We start from the raw sequence: 20,220 nt of genomic DNA, 5'->3' as shown, positions 1-20,220 counted from the left end.
TTGCTTTCATCTCACAAATGAAATTAACAACAGGGAGTAGTTTTCTGGGACTGAAATAGTATAACATTTTTATACCCCTTTTGCTTTTATCACCCCTATACCACCTCAAATTGATGGAAACTGCAATCTGCAGAGATTCAGTTCAATGTGCGTTATTTATTTTAATATTCTCATATCCCATGACAGTGTATATATTATCAGCATCAGCATCTAAAATCCAGCTAAAACTAATGTACAAATCCCAGACAGGTATACGACCGAAACAGATGCCATACGTACACTATACAGGATAAAAAATTTCACTTAAATTCCTAGAAAGATAAGAATGTTATAACCCAATGCCTGACTGGCCACAAAGAACATTCAATAATCTGGGGAGCCTTCCAGTATGACTGCTTGATCACGTCTCAAAAGGAGGTTTGTGAATGATCTGCTGAGAAGATACATTCTCAAAGTATGTGTACAATCACTCATGTAAAATGATCATTGTGTCAGAAAATGGTCTAAATATGTTTTCCAGAGATGATCTTGCATAGATAAGCCATCCTGGGTCTGATTACAGCATGAATGGAAGTCTATGTGGAAACTCAGTTTTCATTGTCTTGAATTCCTACAGGAGAGGTGAAATAATGCATGTCAATATTTAGTGAACTGACTTCTAAAGTGATTATTTAATTACTTAATTCATAACTTGCATCCTCTGATAATCAGGCACCCATTTAACTGATTTAACCATTTAACTCATTTAAAAACAACATCAGAAGCGTTAACATTTTAGAACTTAAAATAGTCTACACCATTGGTATTCTGAAATTATAGAATGATAGAAGTCTTTTTCCCTCTCTGAAAGCAAATGAGAGAGAAACAACAATGATCACAAACTCCCTTAAGAGGGAATTGTGGCGGTGCTACAAAAAGACCTGTCTTAAATATTCTTGCTTCTCTAGGGTTGGAGTCCCTGATATGGCTCTGAAGGGCCCCATGGACACCTTTCTTGACATCCACCATCCCTGTCTCACCCGATACTTTCCATTAAAAAATTGTCACATGCTGCAAATGGTGATATCGAGCATCATTTGTATTTCTACAAAGGCCTATGTGCCCCACAAACCTTCACAGATGATGGAAAGCGTGGGGAGCTGCACAGCAGTGCTTAATTTGTAAATAGGTTCAGTTATGCAGAAATACGACTAATAGAGGGAATATTCTATGGAGGGGAGGGTTAGAGCAGCCAGCAGATAGCTTTCTAGTAATTTGTTGCTCTCTAATTGGTTATTTCTCTATTGTAGCAATTGTTTAATCGGCACCTCCCAATTAGTCATTTTGCAACAGTGCCCACAATATGTTCTAAAATTTCAAACCTGCCCTCCCTTAGGGCAGTGGAACATGTAACAGAGCTGTAGTTCATATGAAAGAAAGCATTTTAAAAAACAAAACAAAACTAGACCCCAAACTGTTTTAGGATTTTGTTGATCAAAACCAGCTTCGGGTACTGTATTTGGAAGCAACTTGATAGCTGGTGGCCTTCATCCAAGAGAGATGAAATGTAATCTACAAAGCACAATATTTGCAGGTCTATCCATAGCCTCCAGACATGTTTCAATGCCAGTGCCAGGTAAAGCGTATTTCAATAATACAGGCAAGAGATTATTAAGGCCGCAGTCAGAAGGGACACTATGGCACACTGGATGATGAGTGAGACATAAGAACTTCTACAAAAGTTTCCTGTATCCTCTCCCCCACTGACATGCTTCACCTTCACTCCCCAGATTGGGGAAGGCTGATATGTGATGATTGAAGCCAGAGGTGTTAAGCCTCATATTCTGGTCAAATCCTGATGCTTTCACCTGGGCCATAGCCAGCACAGAGCTAGGATGCTGAAATCCCACAGAAGCCTTCTTTTGAAATATAAAAGTCAGTAAATAAGAATTCTTGGTAAGACTTATGGTTGTGTTTCCTTTTTCTATGAATATTTCTGAGCTAAGTCCTTTATTGCAATGTCCTGGGAAGATTTATCAAAGATATTAGCTAAATTTTAAAGCTCTTCTAATCATATTTTTTTTACCCCTGTGTATTATGCTACTATTATGCAGCTAGTCTCTGCCTTATTGTGCTGCGTAATACCAATCAAAGCTGAAAACAAAGCTGAAAATCTCCTTTGAGATTTCTGCTTTTATTTCTCTAGTTTTACAAATTTTTAAACCATACGTACAACATAAATCAACCATGAGAGTAAATTCTGCACAATTCCTTCTGCACTGCTGGAGTCAATATTGACAAAACAGGCTGGCTCAATTAAAAAGAATATTAGAGACTGATGCTGCAAAAACCTTCCAGTTTCAGAGAGAACATCTGGAATTACATGCACAGGCCCACAAATCACCAGCATAAAGTTCATATGATACAAAATCAGCCCTTTTTAAAATTCAGATATGTGAGTGAAGCCAATACATTTAATGCTTAGAATTCAGGCCTACCATTAATACCTGAACCTTCCAATCTATGCCAGACTGGGTCTGGGGAGTCCCCAAGTATATTTCCGATAATACCACTGAGTGAGTGATGCTAACTAGGAGATGTGTGACAAACTGAAATGGTGGCTTGCCATCTAGCTCTGATTGGTTGGACCATTGTTTATGCTGCTGCCAGTCTCTACCTGGGAGACCCACTGAATTAAAAGGAGTCCCATTAGGAAGCCCATCAAAATGCGAGCTGCCTGTTTATGGGGACATTTAGGTAGATAGGGAATGTTGTTATGCAAGCTACATTCTCTTAAAAGGTTTTCTAGCAAGGTTTCTATAAATTTCTCCCTGCCATTCCAGCCATAGCTGCTGCTCTCTCCCTCCTTCATTTGTATCAGCCTTTCGCTTTATCACGTGAAATATCTTTTTTTCCTGACAATCGAAGGAGGAGGAGGAGGAGGGCCTAGAAAAGAAAACACTCAGACCCCAGTAAAATATGCAGCAAATACACATACGGAGATATGAACAATTATTTTTAAGTAAATATTAATTTATTAAGCAATAATTATACTTGCTGGCTTTGGATTTGCATTTTCACCACAAAGAGAGGCTTGAGGATAGCAGTTATGACACCTAAAATAGCCCCAGGTGTGAACAGAAACAGAATTTCCAAGACATAAACTAAGCTAGCAAGTTTATTTAGATCTAAATGTAGGCAAATTTATTGGCAATAGGGACTAGTATATCTTCCTGTAATACAGTGTGAACATTCAGAATTTATGGGCCCCAAACACAGTGATGGCTGTTAACACAAAGGCTGTTTTAAAAGTTATATCAGGCAGATCTGTCAGTGGCTAATAATAACAGGAATACAAAAGTGGAATATCTGTTGTCAGAGGCAGTATGTCATCTATATGATGGGAACGAACAAGAAATAATAGCTTTTGCTATCATGGCACATTTGAGCATTTTATGAACAGCATTTTGCTGGCTATTCTGGGAGGCTAATTCCTAGGCTGAATTAACATACAGTTTGATGCAGGATGGGTCTTAAGGATATTCAGTTTGAGAAATCTATAAAACTATAGTGGATTATAGTGGATTCCAAGGTATTTAGAAATAGAATTAAATCTGTGCAACAAGGCAAGATTAACTAAAAAATATAAATAAGCAATAAAGATAGATTGAATGTAATAGTAACAGGAATATCACAGCCTCATTTCAATTAATGATCAATTCTGGAGTTATTTCTTTAAAAAAAATCAAAATTCAAATGTCACTGTTCACTCAAGCTTGATACGCTGACTTCAGACATAATACTAAAGTATGGATTATTTTACCAAATAAAAGTCTTTCTTTCTCATTCTTGTCTCTTATTCTTAACTTATCTGATAGCTCTTCCCTGTTCTCTTCCAAAGTGTTGCTTTAGTGTAGTGGCTGGCTGGGGAATTCTGGGAGTTGAAGTCCACATATCTTAAAGTTGCTAAGGTTGAGAAGCACTGCTTTAATGTCTCAGTGCTGGTCTGCAGCACCTCTCTCCCTCTCTGATCCACACTCAAAAATGCCTCTTTTCTTCATTGCTTTGGTAACCTCCACCTCAGCCATCTCTGCCTAGGCAGTTAGGGCCTCTTTAAAATCCATCATTTAGGAAGAGGAGAGGGATAATATTTCAAAATACATGACTTTTCTTCAGGAGCAGTTCAACTTTTGATTATTTTGAGATATAAAAGTAGCCACAAGACATAATGCATATATATTCAATATTAAGTGTAAGAACTAAACTTTTACCGATAACCTTGCCCAGTGCAGAAATCCCTTGAAATGAGATCACTAGTTGCACTGGGTTTCATCTCTGAGTTGGTGAAGAAATTAAACTAGTCTCTGCTAAACAGACTGATTATGTTACACTGAGTATTGACCAGGGTTGTGATCTTCACTTTCTAAAGCCAAAAAACACTGAATCCAGTGCTGCTTACTTCCATGAATTCCAAGGATAACAATTCTGTTTCAAATCCTAAAGCTGTAGTCATGTATTAAAAAGTGGTTTTGGATTTTACAGAGATCTCCAAATTCTGTAACTATAGTGGCTACTCAAATATTTAATCTGATTGCTAAAAATTGGCTTCAGGTTCTATGTTGTATCTGACTGCATATAATCTACAGTGGTTTAATGGCTTCTTCCAGGATCATCTCCACTCTTCCTTAGTGCTGTTTCTGACTGGACGGTACTTAATAAATCTTCTGATATCTCTTGGAGGTAGAACTACCAATTGCTCATTTTCTTTCCTTTTTTCTTTCTCTAGTCATGTTACATGAAGCCTCTACCTTTGTCTCTCAGACAGGAGAAAGTGAAGGCAGATACAGCCAGTTCTAACAATGATTTAGGGAATACTGGTGCAAAAGAAAACAGTAGGAAAAGCATGTAAAAAAAAAAAAGGATGAATGCTCTTTTATAAAAGGAACCAATTATTATTTAAAACTGTAAAGTGGAACCATTTTGAAATTTAAAAAATCAAGAATTTCTGCTAACAAAAGTCTTTTATCTTTTGAAGGGGATGCTACAGAACTAAGTACATCATTATGAGAAGAAGGCAGGGAAATATAACAATAAGGGAAGTTTCTGAAGCTATAAAAAAGATTAAACTAGCAAAGGTTCCTGAACCAGATGGATTATCAGGTTCTGTTTTGAGGATGAACTTTTACAAACTTTACAAAACATGATGAACTCTATCCTACAGCGAAAAAGATGCCAGAAAGTTGGAAAGAGGGACAAGATTTGACTTTAACAAAAAACTATAGACTGATATTACTGAACAATGATTACAAGTTGTCCACAACAATCCTAGATGATAGATTGAAAATAAATTTCCAAGAATTTATTCATGAGGATCAATGTGGGTTTTTACCTAAAAGACAGTTAAAGGACATTTTGGAATACATGGAGCAACGTAATGAAAAACAAGCTGCATTGATCTTCTTAGACACAGAAAAGGCCTTTGACAATTTTTTTTCTTTAAGGTTCTAGAAGACATGAATTTTGGAGAGAACTTCATAAAATGGATAACATTGATTTACACTTCACAAAAAGCACAAATAATTGTTAATGGAGATTTAACAAAACCCTGTAAGATACAAAAAGGAATCAGACAGGGATACCCACTGTCTCCTCTCTTGTTTATTTTAGTTTTGGAAATACAAGATATGAGACAAGAGATATAAGACAAGATGAGAGGCTTGTGGGAGTAAAGATTTAAAAAAAAACTTATAAGTTAAGAGCTTTGGCAGATGACTTGGTGTTGGTTCTGGAAGATCCTTCAAAAGGAATTGAAATATTAATGGGCAAATTAAAAGAATTTGGTGCACTAGCAGGTTTTAAGATTAATAAACAGAAGACAAAGATGTTAACAAAAAAACATGAAAAAATAAAGCGGGTTTTAAGATTGAGAAGAAAGTAAAATACTTGGATATCATTATGACAAATATGAACTGTATGTTATTTCAAAATAATTATGTTAAGATATGGAATGAAGTTTAAAAAAGATATGTTTATATGGGACAATGTACAATTGTCATTGTTGGGGAGAATTTTGGTGATAATGAATGTCTTATGTAGAATGATGTTTTTGTTTCAGACCATACCTGTTTTTACAACTGATGCACCATTTGAATAATGATAGAAGGCTATATCTAAATTTGTGTGGCAGGGGAAAAAAACTCACGAGTTAAATATAAGGTGTTGCAAGATGCAAAAGAAAGAGGAGGACTGAGTTTACCTGATCTGAAATTGTATTTTGCAGCTTGTTGTTTGGTTTGGATGAAAGAGTGGGTGCTGCTGCGAAACAGAAGGCATTTGGAGTTAGAAGGACATGACCTGAGATTTGGGTGGCATGGATATTTGTGGTATGATAAAGTCAAGGTTAATGTGGATTTTAAAAAGCGTTATGTTAGATGTGCCATATTGAGAAGATGGAGTAGATACAAACCCAGTTTGTGCCCAAAAATACCTCTGTGGCTCTCAGCACAAGAAGCATATTATAGACGAGAAATAATAAGCAAGCACAAATTGTTAATCTATCATGAGATATTAGAATTTTGTCAAGGGGAATGTAAAATAGAATCAAGAGAACAACTGGTGGCAGAGGGATATAATTGTCAATGGTTCTCTTACAATTATTAGAAAGATTTAAAGGAGACAAAAGAATGTATGGTTTTGAACATTCTAAGACTGAGTTTGAAATGGAATTGTATATAAATGATGAACATGTAATTGCTAAAATGTATAAACTTTTATTAAAATATGAAACAGGAAAAGAACAAGTGAAAGACTGTATGAAAAGGTGGTGTAAAAATTTTGGTTATAATATTCAGATGGAACCGTGGGAAAATATGTAGTTGAAAGGATTGATATTTACATTATGTTATAATCCTAAAGAGAATTTTTATAAGATGATGTACCGTTGGTATTTGTCATCAGAGAAATTGTCTAGAATGTATAAAGGCACTTCAAATTTATGTTGGAAATGTGAACAACAAGAAGGGACATTTTATCATTGGTGGATGTGTGAAAAAGCTAGAAAATTCTGGATCCAAATATATACACTGATTCAGAGGAACTAAAAGATTAAAATACAGTTGAAATCAGAGGTTTTTATTTTGGGACTGATGGATAAACAGTTGGAAAAGAGTCATGAAACTCTGTTTTTGTACATGATAACTGCAGCGAGATTATTGTATGCACAAAGATGAAAACATTCGGTATTACCCACATAGCAGAATGGTTGGTGAAAATGATGGAACTTGCTGAGATGGCTAAACTGACTTCTTTGATCAAAGAAAAGGCAACATCTACATTTATTGCTGACTGGAAACCCCTTATAGTCTTTTTGCGTAAAACAGAAAAAAATGAACTTATGATTTATGCTTTTGATGGTTAAACAGAATAGAATATAGAAGGAAGAGAGGTATGATGTAACCAGAGTAGAGGTAACTTATAATTGTACTTATAACTGCTGTAAAGAAAATTGGAAGCTACTTCTTTGTATCTTTTTTCTTTCTTTTCTATTTTTTCTTTACTTTCTTTTTACTTTCTTGCACTTCTTTTTGATTTCTTTTTCTTCTCTTTTTCTTACTTTATATTAGTTTGTATTTTTATATTCTTTTTAAAAAATCTTTAATAAAATTACATTAAAAAAAAGAAGGCAGGGAAATCTAGGTTGTACATTTAGAAAACCATAATGAGTTTGCCTTCCTATTCTTGATCCTGCTAACGGAGGGGATTGAATTCATCTTTTGCAATAAGGTATTATTTTCAGAAGCTTAACGAACAGAATACTAAACAGGTTATAGAAACAATGGAAGAATGTGAGACAATTGTTCTCGTGGATCAGGTCCAGAATGACCTGATAGAGCTATGGATGGGGGCACAAGTTATGAATTTAGGGTGTGGGCCCCAAACATGGCAGCTATCTGTTAATGTCTTACACATTCATTATATTCCCCAGAATTCACAATTCTATGTAATTCTGATTTTTGAAAAATCACTTTCTTCTATTTTACTTATCATAGAATATAAAGATTAGAAGGGACCAATATTTGGCTGTCCAGTGTCTGTCAGGAATGCTGTATAATCCACTATACAGCATTCCTGTCAGATGGCTATCCTTCTGTTTAAACACCTCAGGTAGAGAGAGTCTACTGCCTCCCAAAGATATCTATTGTTAAACAGATCTTATTGTTAAGAAGTTATCCAGTTGTCCAAAATCTGTATCCTTGTAAATCAAGCCCATCCTTTCTTACCTTATTGTTCAGAAATAATCTGATAATTCTGTCTTCCACATGCCAGTTTCAGGAAATGCTGGTAGTACTTCCAAGTTCTAATCTGCCCCAGCAACAAAGCATAGTACGGGATCTGTCTCCACCAGAAGTGGGAATAGGAGAGGCAGGGTGAGGAATGCCTCCTTTGGTGCCATGAATCTTCTGCTGCCAGGTCCAATTTTACTGTGATCACAACCTAGAACCAGAGAACTAACAGCAAAGGAGCCATTCTCCCCTGCTTCTCTCCTCCTGCTGCTTCTGCTGCAGACACAACCCAGAAGCAGAATAGAGGCTAAAAGTAGAGGGAGAGAAGGAAGGTAACTGGGTCTTTTCAGTGCCAGTATTCATTGCACCAAAAAGACTTGTTTTCCCCTATAGGGAGAACTTGGCTTCCTTTTCCACAAGGAAGTCAGATGGAAGGGACACCCAGTTGGGAAAGCTGCCCATGAGTGACAGCAGAAGAGACCCACGGGCAGCTTCACTTTGATGGCGTCTGATGGCTCCATGGCAAAGGTGTCCATGACTTTTTGCAGGGCTGCCAGCATCTATCAGGGCTGTGAGGAAGTGCTACCTACATGTCAGCAGCTTGGCAGGAGAGTCTGGTTGCTTTGCTAAACTTATCTTGGACCAATTCACCTCAGAGTGACTGCTCAACATATGCTTGTCTTGGCAGAATTGGGGAAAAAACCCCACTGTTTTCGCAGTGGAGGAAAAAAACTACAGACAGAGACTTCCTTCACGGAGATCTGGGACCAGTTAAAGGACAACATCAAGCATTCATGTCCTCGACAAACAGTTAATGGGGTGTTTTTGTGTTTGGCTGTGCAGGATGTATGGATGAACCTTGAATTACAAGTTATGGTTATTAATAGTGAAGCAGTACAAATAAGGCTGCTTAGGGTGTGCTTTGTTTCTAAAATACAAGGTGATATAAAGACCTAGTCTGGAATATTTTCTGCCCTGAATTTACAGCAGCTCAGCTACCCCTACAGATACAGAAGTAGCAAACTAGATGGTTTAGAATTGTACAAGATAGGTTGTTACAGTCAATGATAAAAGAAAAAAAATGCTTTGAAGAGAAAAAAGAAACAAAATAAGCATCTCATGATACCAAGGAACATGATCTCTCAAGAATTTGAAAATAATGTTTGACTAGCTTATTTAAAAAGAGGAACAAAAGAGATAAATCAAAATTGTGTTATGAGTTTGTTTCAAACAGAACATTTTTTAAATGTATTGGATGGATGGACAGACAGAGAAAACAGAATCCAAAAGCTTTGTTGGATCCATCCACAGATCCATCTAGCCTATTGATTTAGTAGGTGCATTGGGGAAGCTCCCTAGTATGGCTGTTCTTTCACTGTTGCTTCCCAACAGTTGGTAGTTAAGATATGCTACCTGTGATTCATGAGTTACTATACCCACATTAAAGCTTGAAGCCACCAATAGTTGAATCTTCCAGTAGTGTTTCTTATTTCCTTTAATGTCTCTCTAAATTTGTAACCATCATTGCATCTGATGGCAGGATATTCATAGCTTAACTATGTCTTGCATTTAACAAGTGGGTTTTTTTTAGTTGTTTCTGAATCTTCTCACACTTAATTTAAGTGGATGACTCAGGGTTCTGACACAGTGAGAGATGGAGAAAACTTCTCTGTCCGCATTTTCATCATGTATGATTTTATATTCTTCTACTGTGTCTCTCCTTTTGTAGCTGTAGACTGAACTAAAAGACTCAAGTGCAGTAGACCTTTTGTGTAGAAGAGGTGTTCTAGCTTTTGAATCATTTTGGTTGCCCCCTTCTCTTACAGAACTCAATATCCATTCTTCTGAAGAGGCTATCTACTTAGGATCGGAGAGATGCTGTGTTAGGTTAGCTGTGCTTCAGCTTGAATAGTTAACTTCAGAAGTGGTGATAGGAAATGGCTGTGTAGCTCTATGATACTGGGGATCCAGAGAAGTCTGTCTATCTAGAAGCCATTTAACTTCTACATCAGGAGTGGGCAAGGGCTGCACTTAAAATTTTGGAGGATGCTGAGTACCAGAGTATGAATACAATTACATTGCCGCATATTCGTTTTGGGGCTTTGTTGCAGTGAATTATGCGATTTACTTTTTAAAAATTGTGATACAGCTATTTTCAAGATTACCTTGCAGCAGGCTTGTGGAACACATGGACCTCAAGCTGCATGTAGCCCACCAAGCAGCCCGGTGTGGCCCGTTGATGTTCTTTGAAAACTCAAACAAATCTGCTGCCGCCAAATGAAGCTGCTGTTGCCTAGTTTTTCACCACCACCTCCTCCCTGAAAGACATACTGCCAGGCAACTGAAACACCTCCAGGCATCGCTGGCACTGCCAGCTCCATTGCTGCCACTGCACCACTAGCCACTGAACAGCTGATTGGTGCGCCAGCTATTCCTTTGCGGCCCGCAATTGTTTTTAATGTAGCAAAGTGGCCCTTTTCCCTCTACGAGTTGTGCTGGCCTGTCTTACCATTTTAATCTGCTCCTCATTTTAAACAGGCAGAAGATTTTGCCATTAGTTTCAGCAGATATGCATCAGAGGGGACTTCAAGGGCTACATCAATATGTGGATGATGTTCCTATGACCTCTGTGTGCCTTTTCATCTCCTCCATCTGAGTCACTCGGTATTCTGCACTAATGCTCAGCCACTGTAATTGATTGTGGGCCAATAAAATGAATCTAAATCTAGGCATGATGGAAATGTTTGTCTGGCTCTATGGTGTTTAATTTGATCAGGAGGGTTTTATGTTCAGGTTGCTAGTTTGAGTGTGTTTTTGGATCCATCGCTGTCACTACAGGTTCACATTTTTATCAAATTAGATCTGATTGAGGTCTGACTTAATGATATTTTGATTCTTTTCTCACCAAAGAACAGGTCTGTAGTCTCCAAATAATTATATTATCACCTCAGTTTTTTTCAAAATATAAAATAGCAACATTATTATCAGTTCTCGGTTCAACTACACTATTGCACGTTGCCTAACATTTTCTGTTAAGAAAGGGACTTACTGAATAATACTTTCTTAAGTTTTTCATAGATTAAGTAATACTTTTTTATTTCTTCACTCAGATGCACTACTTTACACTATCGTACAGATCTTCCACCAACCAGCATCATTATCACCTTTCATAATGAAGCTCGGTCTACATTGCTAAGGACGATAAGAAGGTAAGTTTTATTCACATGACAGCAAAGCGGAGAGCTGAATATCATCCAAGATTTCAAGTATTTTATAAAAGTTACCATTTTTTAAAAAAAAATAATTGAAGTTATCTTTAAGTAAAAATGACTAGAGAGCCAGTTTGGTCTAGTGGTTAAGACACCAGACTAGAAAGCAGGAGAGTATGAGTTCTAGTCCCACCTTAGTCATGAAAGCCAGATGAATGACTTTGGGCCAGTCACTCTACCTCAGCCCCCAACATCAGGATCAGGTTACAAGCTGGTTGGTCAGTTCCTGTCACAACCAATGGCTCAATGTTTGCTTGATCCGAAAAAGCAGGCCCTGCACCTGCAGGAAAAACAGCTAGGAAAAAAAATCTATAAGTAAAAATGACTGTGTCAGCTGCCATGGACATAGAGGTACCACCAGATAAGCATGCATACATAACCATGAGGCTGTACCCTTATGGAGTAAGCAGAGCGCAGAAAAGGAGTAAGAAATTTTAAGGAATTAATCATATGAGTTTAGAAAACGGAAACAAAATATAGCCAAAACTATACTAACTCCATTCATTAAACATCTCCTCAGCTTTCTAACCTGGCAAACCGTCCTTGTTTTCTACCACATCTGCGCATTGCTTCATACACAACCTTTTATTCTTTAAACTTCTTATCTCAACATGCTTTTTTTGAATTGGTTATTCACTTCTGTACTTAATCCACATTGTTTCAGTACTCATTCATTCTTGACCCTGTCTCTTCTCATTTTACTTCTTAAGAACTCCATTCCCACTGCATTCAAGTTGCTTTTGTTTATGTACCCCAAACTCACTTCCATATCACAAAGTGGGGAAAAGCTGCAACACAACCATTTTGCTTCTTTAACAAACATTCATTCCTCTCAGTAGACCTCATACGACCCACTCTCCCTCCACCAACATTTGCATGTCTTAAAATTCCTCTATCCATTTTCTCATCTTTCATGAACATTCTACCAAGGTATGCAAATCAATCCGTGTGCTCTAATTTTTCACCATTTATGTATAACTTGCAATCATTCACTCCATCTTGTCTGTCAAACACAAGTATTTTGGTCTTTGACACGTTAATTTTCAAATGCTCCTCATTGCATCAGACAATCAGATGTTCACTGCAAATCGTTCAGGTTCTTAGCCAACAACAGAGCATCATCTGCATACCGAAATGCGTATACATTCATGTCCCCAACTAGCATACCCCTCGCTTCACCACAAGCATTACCTGTACATTTATTCCTTAATACAAGGCCGTCATATGCTTCCTCTAAATCAATAAAAGTACAATAATCTTTCTTCCTCACTTTCATATCTTTTTCAATGATATGCTGAAAAGCAAAAATCTGGTCTGCATATTCCCTGCCTGGCATAAAGCTGCGTTGTGCTTCCCAAATTTTACTTTCCCCCCTTGCCCCCTTTTGACCAATATTCTGCCAGATACACCCCAAGAACACTTATCAAAGTAATCCCTCTGTAGTTTTTGCAATCACTCTTCCTACCCTTTCCATTCTGTAAGAAAACAACTGACTTTTTCCAATTATCAAACGTAGATATAGTCTTCACATACACATTAAACAAATTGCACAGCCCTTTCATAAACACACCACATCCATATTTTAACATTTCTCCACAAACAATTTCCACACCTCAAGCCATATTGTTTTTCACAGCATTTATGACTGCTTTTCATTATTTTTTATTGGATACTAATAATTATAGCATTGATTTCATTTCTACTCTTCAACATACCACTGTCATTCCTATATAAATCTCAAAAATACTCCTTCCAGCATTCCCTCACTTCAGTTGCATCCCAAATAATTTCGGTAGTTTTATTTTTAATTCCATTCACTCTGATGGAAGCTCCTAGTTTAGTCCTTGTCAGCCACTTAAAAAAGATTTTTTTTTAAATTTCTGCCCAGTTCTCTTTTGTGACATTTTTTGCAACCTTTTTTCTCTCACTATATAATGCATATTGTAATTAGGGTATTCTTCTTTTCCCCTTTTTGCAGTAATTATTTTATTATATGCTTTTTTCCTCATCCATGGCCTCTTTCATGTCTTCATTCCACCAAGTATCCTTTTTCATGTTTCTCATTGACATAACTTCACACGCTTTCTGGCACTGAAATATTTTTTTCTTCTACTCCAAGTATCTCTTCTGTTCCTCTGCTTCCACATTCTCTTTTCTTGCATCTACCTCTGTTTATTTTGTTGGGAATTAATTTATCATATTTTTATATTTATATTGATTCCTTAGCTGTATGTACATATGAACAGTCATGCTTAAACCATCTGTTCAAAACAACCCTTTTTCTAAACAGATACTCACCAGTCATAATTCTCATTCATTCTTGGGTCTCTTAATAGCCTAACCACTTTTTCTGTACTCTTTTGCCTTGTTCCCATTCATCTAGTCATGTCACTAGTAGAATAATTTTCCCCTTGGATCAAATTAATTCAGAAGGTTGCACAATTTGTCCTAAAACTCAACTTAATTCTTTCTATTATCACCCTTCATTGAAGTGTTAATATGTAACTATCACCAGTCTATGGATTCCTACTTTTATACACATCCACAACTTAGATGTCACCAGTATGTACTTTTTGACATACACTTTAGCCTTTTTATTCGTAATTAAACTTATACCTGCATTTCTCTGCATATAGTTATCAATATTCCACTACACAAGATTGAATTATTTGCATTCTAATCTTTTGCATCCTTTCTTTTTCTCTTTTTATAGTTTTATAGACACAGCATATTTCATTTCTTTCATTATGCCATGCTCTTTTTCTTTTACCATTCGTATATGCTAAGTCTTCCATATACCATGTTGGTAATCATATGGATCCATAGATACTGACCATGCTTTGGTCAATCAAGGCTTCCACCTAAGACTGTTTTAGTATGATAAAGAAGGTATAAGATGGGTTACCAGCCTCAGTCACACCCATAGCACATACATCAATTCTATGCCAATGGTAGGAACAGTACCAGTCAGTTTTGGTATAGTTTGGTCAATATGCCGCAAGTGCAATCAAAATCCTGTTTTACCCCAAGCATGTTCATGCTATTCTGGGCCAACTAGGATCTAATGACTACCTTGCAGGCCAAAATACCATTGTCCGTAGCCCACCTAGAAGGTATATGCAGTGTACTGACATATTGTAATGGGCTGTGAGAATAACCTTGGGAGACAAGAGGAAGAGCCGCAGCCTAGACAATGGCCAGACAAAAGATATCTCAGCCCCCAGAAGGAATGGGGGCATGGAAAGTGCCTCAGAAGGGACCCTCCCTAATTCTCTAGAAAGTGAGGGCAAGGGAGGGGAGAAGTGCTTTCAGACTCGCAAGGTTGATGTCAGCCCGTCAAGGTAGTCCAGACAAGAAATCAAAACCATCAGTACTAATGCTACCTTTATTGTAAGGTTATAGTAACACAACCATGCAATCTTGCAAAAAAGAATCTTTTTTGACAATCCACTCCTAGAGACCATATACTCTTATTTCCCACCCTTAAAATTATTAGGCTTCACATAATCATAGCTGTAAATCTCAGCTTTCCAGATATTTATCAACTTATTCAGGAATAAGCTTACTTGATAGAAGGCTCAGGATACCAAAAATAGTCCCTTTTTTTGTAGACAAGAAGAACCTATGCAGATTTTCCCACCGTATTAATAGGAATGACATCCCATATATAGGGTCCTGGTCTATATCAGGAGTCCTAGGCTTTAAATTCTAGGGTTTTTTTCTACCCAGCTTTCTGAGTTTAGGTATTTCGCCATTCTCTTGATGGTCTTGGAAGGCACCTGACCTGTGCTGACATTATAAGCCTCTGTACTGTAGAAACTCCTGGTTCTGCTCTTCCAGCTTCATTCTTTGTAAAAACTACAGTGAAACCTGGAAAACAGGCCAAATTGTGCTGCCAAAATTGTGCCTTATTGCAACCAAACATGATCTCTGGGAGGCTGTGGGTTGCCATACCCATGAATTACATAAAAAGTGCTCTGACTGTTACAGGTTTCTGCCTTGTTAAATATTTCAAATGCCTGATGGTCTTTGGGTTGCACACTTTGAAGGTTGTACATTTCAAATCTGCAGTTTTGCTGGGGGAAGGAAATCAGGGAAATTCATATCATCAGTGATTACTTTATTATTGTTTAGCCCCCTTTCCTACCTTTCTCTATTGGCAAGTCCTTTGTGAGCAGATCGTGCAATTACCAAGCTCATTCATTATTCAAAGCAATCCCATACTTTCTCAAGCAATTAATTGCTGGAATGCAGACTGTTCACCAATGATTCATTCTGAAGGCTCCAAATGTGAAAATTACAAGCTGTTTTGCACTGGGGATGCGGGTGGTAAAGATGGCAAAGGATGTTCGGGATCTAAATTCATATGGAGTTATTTCTGTGCCTTGAGTATATCTCTGCATAGTATCATTGAATGGAAACCAGGATTGCTTGTACAGAAAGTTTGTTTGTTTGGTCGGTTATATAGCTGCCCATCTCACAAACATGACTCTGGGTGGCTTACAGTATTAAAAACAATAAAAACATATAGAAAAATATAAAACCCACAGCAGCTGGAAAAAAGATCACAAAGCCAACATTTAACATAGCCAAGCAATGGGGTCCGCCCCACGCTTGGGCACAGAACCATGTCTTCAGGACTTTACTGAAGGCCAACATGGATGGGGCCAATATGATCTCTGGAGGGATGGCATTCCATGGGTAGGGTGCCATGACAGAAAAAGCTCTCCTCCTGGGCCCTGCCAGCTGATACTCCTTAGCTGATGAGACCTGGAGTATGCCCCTCCTGCTGGAATGGATGGGACAGGTAGAACAATTGGGGAGAGACAGTCCTGTAAGTAACCTAGCCCCAAGCCATTAAGGGCTTTAAAGGTAACAACCAGCACCTTGAGTTGTATCCAGAAGCACAATGGTAGCCAATGCAGCTTGCGGACCAGTGGCGTCAAACATGCTAAGGCACAAGCCCTGCTAACTGCCCGTGCCATGCATTCTGCACTAGCTGAAGCTTCTGAATGCTCTTCAAGGGCAGTCCCATGTAGAATGCATTGCAGTAGTTCGATCTTTAGGTCACTAAGGCATGAGTGACTATGAGTAGGGCTTCCTGGTCCAGGAATGGACAGAACTGATACACAATCTGAAGCTGTGCAAAAACCATGGATGCCACCTCCTCAAGCAGCAGCTGTGAATCCAGGAGGACCCCCAGATTGCCCACTGCTTCTGTCTGAGTCAGTGCAACCCCATCCAGAACTAAAGGTGGTAAGTCCCCGGAACCAAAAACCCACAGCTATTCGGTCTTGCTAGCTGAAGCTAGTTGCACCCCATCCAGGTCCCCACAGCCTCCAGGCACTGGGGTAGAACCTCCATGGTATCACTCAGGCAACCTCGGGTAGATATATAAAGTTCAGTAACATCAGCATACTGATGGTACCTCACCCCAAACTGTCAGGTGACCTCCCCCAGCGGCTTCATGTAGATGTTAAACAGGAGAGGAGGAAGCACCGAACACTGAGGCACCTTCCAACACAAGGGTGATGGTCCAGACCTCTCCTCCCCTAGTGACACGAAGTAGAACTACCCAAGAGGAAGGAGGAGACCTAGCACAATACTGTGCTGCCCACCTCCAGCTCCTGGAGCCAGTCCAGAAGGATAATGCCATCATCATTATCATCATCATCATCTTCACCGTCACTCAGCCATCAATGCCGTCTCAGTCCCATACCCATACAAGTTCAGATGTGTAAAGCTTGGGTCATACTGTATTCTTCAAGAGAAGCCACCATGCTGGCAGAATTTGAATAGCATGCACATTTCAGTAAGGCAGGAAATTATAAATATAGGTGTACATTGCTGAAACAGGATAGAACTTTCATCTATCCCATGTAGTTTTTTGGACTCAGTAATGATATTTAAGAACCTGTATATAAATAGATTTGAGAGCCAGTTTGATGTAGTGGTTAAAGCAGCAGGCTAGAAACTGGGAGACTGTGAGTTCTAGTCCCGCCTTAGGCATGAAATCAGATGGGTGGCTTTGGGCCAGTCACTCCCTCTCAGACCTAGGAAGGAGGCAATGGCAAATCCCTTCGGAAAATCTTGCCAAGAAAACTGCAGGGGCTAGTCCAGGCAGTTGCCAGGAGTGAGCACTACTTGAAGGCACCAAAATATCAAACAAAAATGATTAAATATAATGAGGAAATATGCATATTTTAACTCATTTTGAATTATATAACTTATTTTTTGCATACAGAGAACAAAACCAGTAAAGTCAAAAGTTATATATCTTTTATAACTGATATATATCAGTTATATATCTGAGTATGTCTGACCACATACTTATTTAGTGAGGGGAGGTTCACTAAATAAGATTTCAGGTGTGCAGGAAGGAAGGATTCTTGGGTAAATGGAAATCCATTGCAGAATGCTGGATATAGCCCATTTCCTTTAAGAAAGATACTGTTTCTTCAAACTATAGGATACTAATAGCTTCCCGGCAGAGATTGGTTAATGTATGTGTCTTCTTTAAAGGCCCTTAATTCCAGCTTCTATTGTGGGATGGTATTTGGATGAGAAGTTATAGGATATACAGTTGGAAGCTGGAACTGCCCTGAATGGTGATGCAGTCATAGCTTTATCCCAGATACATACATACATACGTACATACATACATACATACATATATACATGCATACATTCATACATATAATATAGTAAGGCCATAAATCAGTGAAAGAATGCATACTGAAAAAGTCAGGAAGCAGTTAGAAAATTGTTGCCAATATTTTAATGAAGTTGAAATATTACAAGCTCTAACTGAAGACTTGTAAAAATGTGATGATCTTGCAGAAGATGCTGCAAAATCGCAGCATTGGGATTATGTTGGCTGAGGGGTACCTCAGCAATTGGATGTGAGAGAGCATGATGATGCTGAAGATTGGGAAAGGTTGCAGAATTCTGGTGAAGTTGATTTTAAACAAGGTGATTTAAAAAGGTTTGGCTTGATATTAGTCAGATTAAAGTTATTTTAAATATGTACTTATGCCCAAGGATATTGAAGGAAAGCTCATTTTAACTATGCGGCTGTTAGTAATGATAGGAACAAGGAATGTTTAATGCAAGACTTCTGAATAATGATGAAAAGCAAATGAGATTGACAGAAGACATTGGTTGAGAGCATGACACTAATCCATAATGTGGCTTGTTTCTTTTTGACGTGTTGCGATCTATGCAGCTAGTCATTAAATAAAGAGGCAGCACAGCCTAGAATGGAGATGTTGGCTTTTGGTTCTTTTGATCTGCTTAGGAGAAAGTCGATCAATTTCTACTCTCATTTCCTGCCCAGTTTCTAATAAGAAAAGAATAATGTTGGTTAATATTACAGCAGTTTTGAGCTCTTCAGTCATTTAGATGTAGCACTTGAAGTCTCCAAAGAAACACAGAACTGCATTAATCAAATGGATTTCATTTCTATGAACCCAGGAAAAAAATGACCCTGGATGTTATGGTTATAGAGATTTGTAGGATTTAATTAAAGAGAAGATTTGTAGAGTATGAAGGAAAAAAGAAAGAAAGCAGGTCAGTCAGTAGGCAAGACAAATTACCTACAAAAATGTAAGGACAGATGGGAAACAAACAGACTTTAAAAAGAGAGTGTATGAGTTGAAGAAGAGAAAGAAGACAAAGTGGGATATAGGATAATGTCTTTGAGAAAGTAATTTCTTTCAGAAAAGGATTTTGCATCATTACACTGAAATTAACCCCACTAGATGTGCATAGGATTGCAATTTTACTCTTCTATATGTCTGATTTTGTCTGTATGTCTATCTATTTAGGAAATGTATATGCTACCTACTCCTTTAACAGACTTGGGCAAAAATATAACAACAATACAATAAAATTTCCATAAAAATAAGTTTAAAAGTTGAACAGATATAAAACACAAAGCAAGCCTATAACATTAAAAGATGCTTTTAAGTAAATACATATATAGAAATTTAAAAAAAATCTTAAGGAGGGTGACAACATAACAGGGAGTTTGAAATACGTACATCACTAATGCAATCATAATTACATACTTTCTTTCTGTAGCCATGTGGATTTCTGAAGCACTCATCACCAATGTGAAACGCTACTTCATACACCTTTAATTGCTTCATCTCTTGTCACACAGTACCAGTTCCAGTTGTTGCTGGCTAGATGTACAAAAGTAAATCTGTCCAACATTCTACAGTTGCTAAATTGGAAATGCCAAACTACCACTTAAGCAGATTTCTCTTTGTGCTTGAACTGCTGATATCAGAACTCGTAATGGTTGGGTATGCCCTTCACTCACATGTGTAGTGAGTATCAGTCCCTGGGTTATGATAGGCTGTTGGATTTTAAGATGTCACTGTTTGTCTAAGCATCCTTTGGACTTCTCTAGACCTCTGAGGAATTAAAAAGATACAAGGTCATATTCTGTTTTGAGTGGGTGGTTTAGATAGGGGTGGGCAAAGTTTAGTGACCAGAGACCATACTTAACATGTTTAGAAGGTGCTGAAGGCTACATTTGGCAGCACAGTAATGCAAAATGGATGAGGCTGTATTACCCACATGAGCAAAGCCAACATTTTCAAGGGAGAGCTCCAGAATTTTGTCACGTGGGTATATTCTCTCGCTCTTTCTCTTTTTGGTAAATGTGTTAAGTCTAATTTAGA

General features: G+C 37.9%; 1 protein-coding gene across 1 annotated transcript in view; it reads left to right on the top strand.

Moving 5' to 3' along the window:
• The window catches only part of GALNT14 (polypeptide N-acetylgalactosaminyltransferase 14), a 281,280-nt gene that overhangs the window by 171,822 nt on the left and 89,238 nt on the right, over positions 1–20,220 (top strand). The window contains exon 3 of the mRNA XM_088145870.1: positions 11,372–11,470. Coding sequence (XP_088001996.1) covers positions 11,372–11,470 — 99 coding nt within the window. The remainder of the gene's footprint in view (positions 1–11,371; positions 11,471–20,220) is intronic.

This window comes from Python bivittatus, unplaced genomic scaffold, assembly GCF_059951505.1.
Source record: "Python bivittatus isolate LINGU-HERP-01145 unplaced genomic scaffold, Pbiv_v1 ctg000020_np1212, whole genome shotgun sequence".
Lineage (NCBI taxonomy): Eukaryota > Metazoa > Chordata > Lepidosauria > Squamata > Pythonidae > Python > Python bivittatus.
The sequence above is the reverse complement of the archived record's forward strand: the minus strand, read 5'-3'. Positions and strand labels throughout refer to the sequence as shown.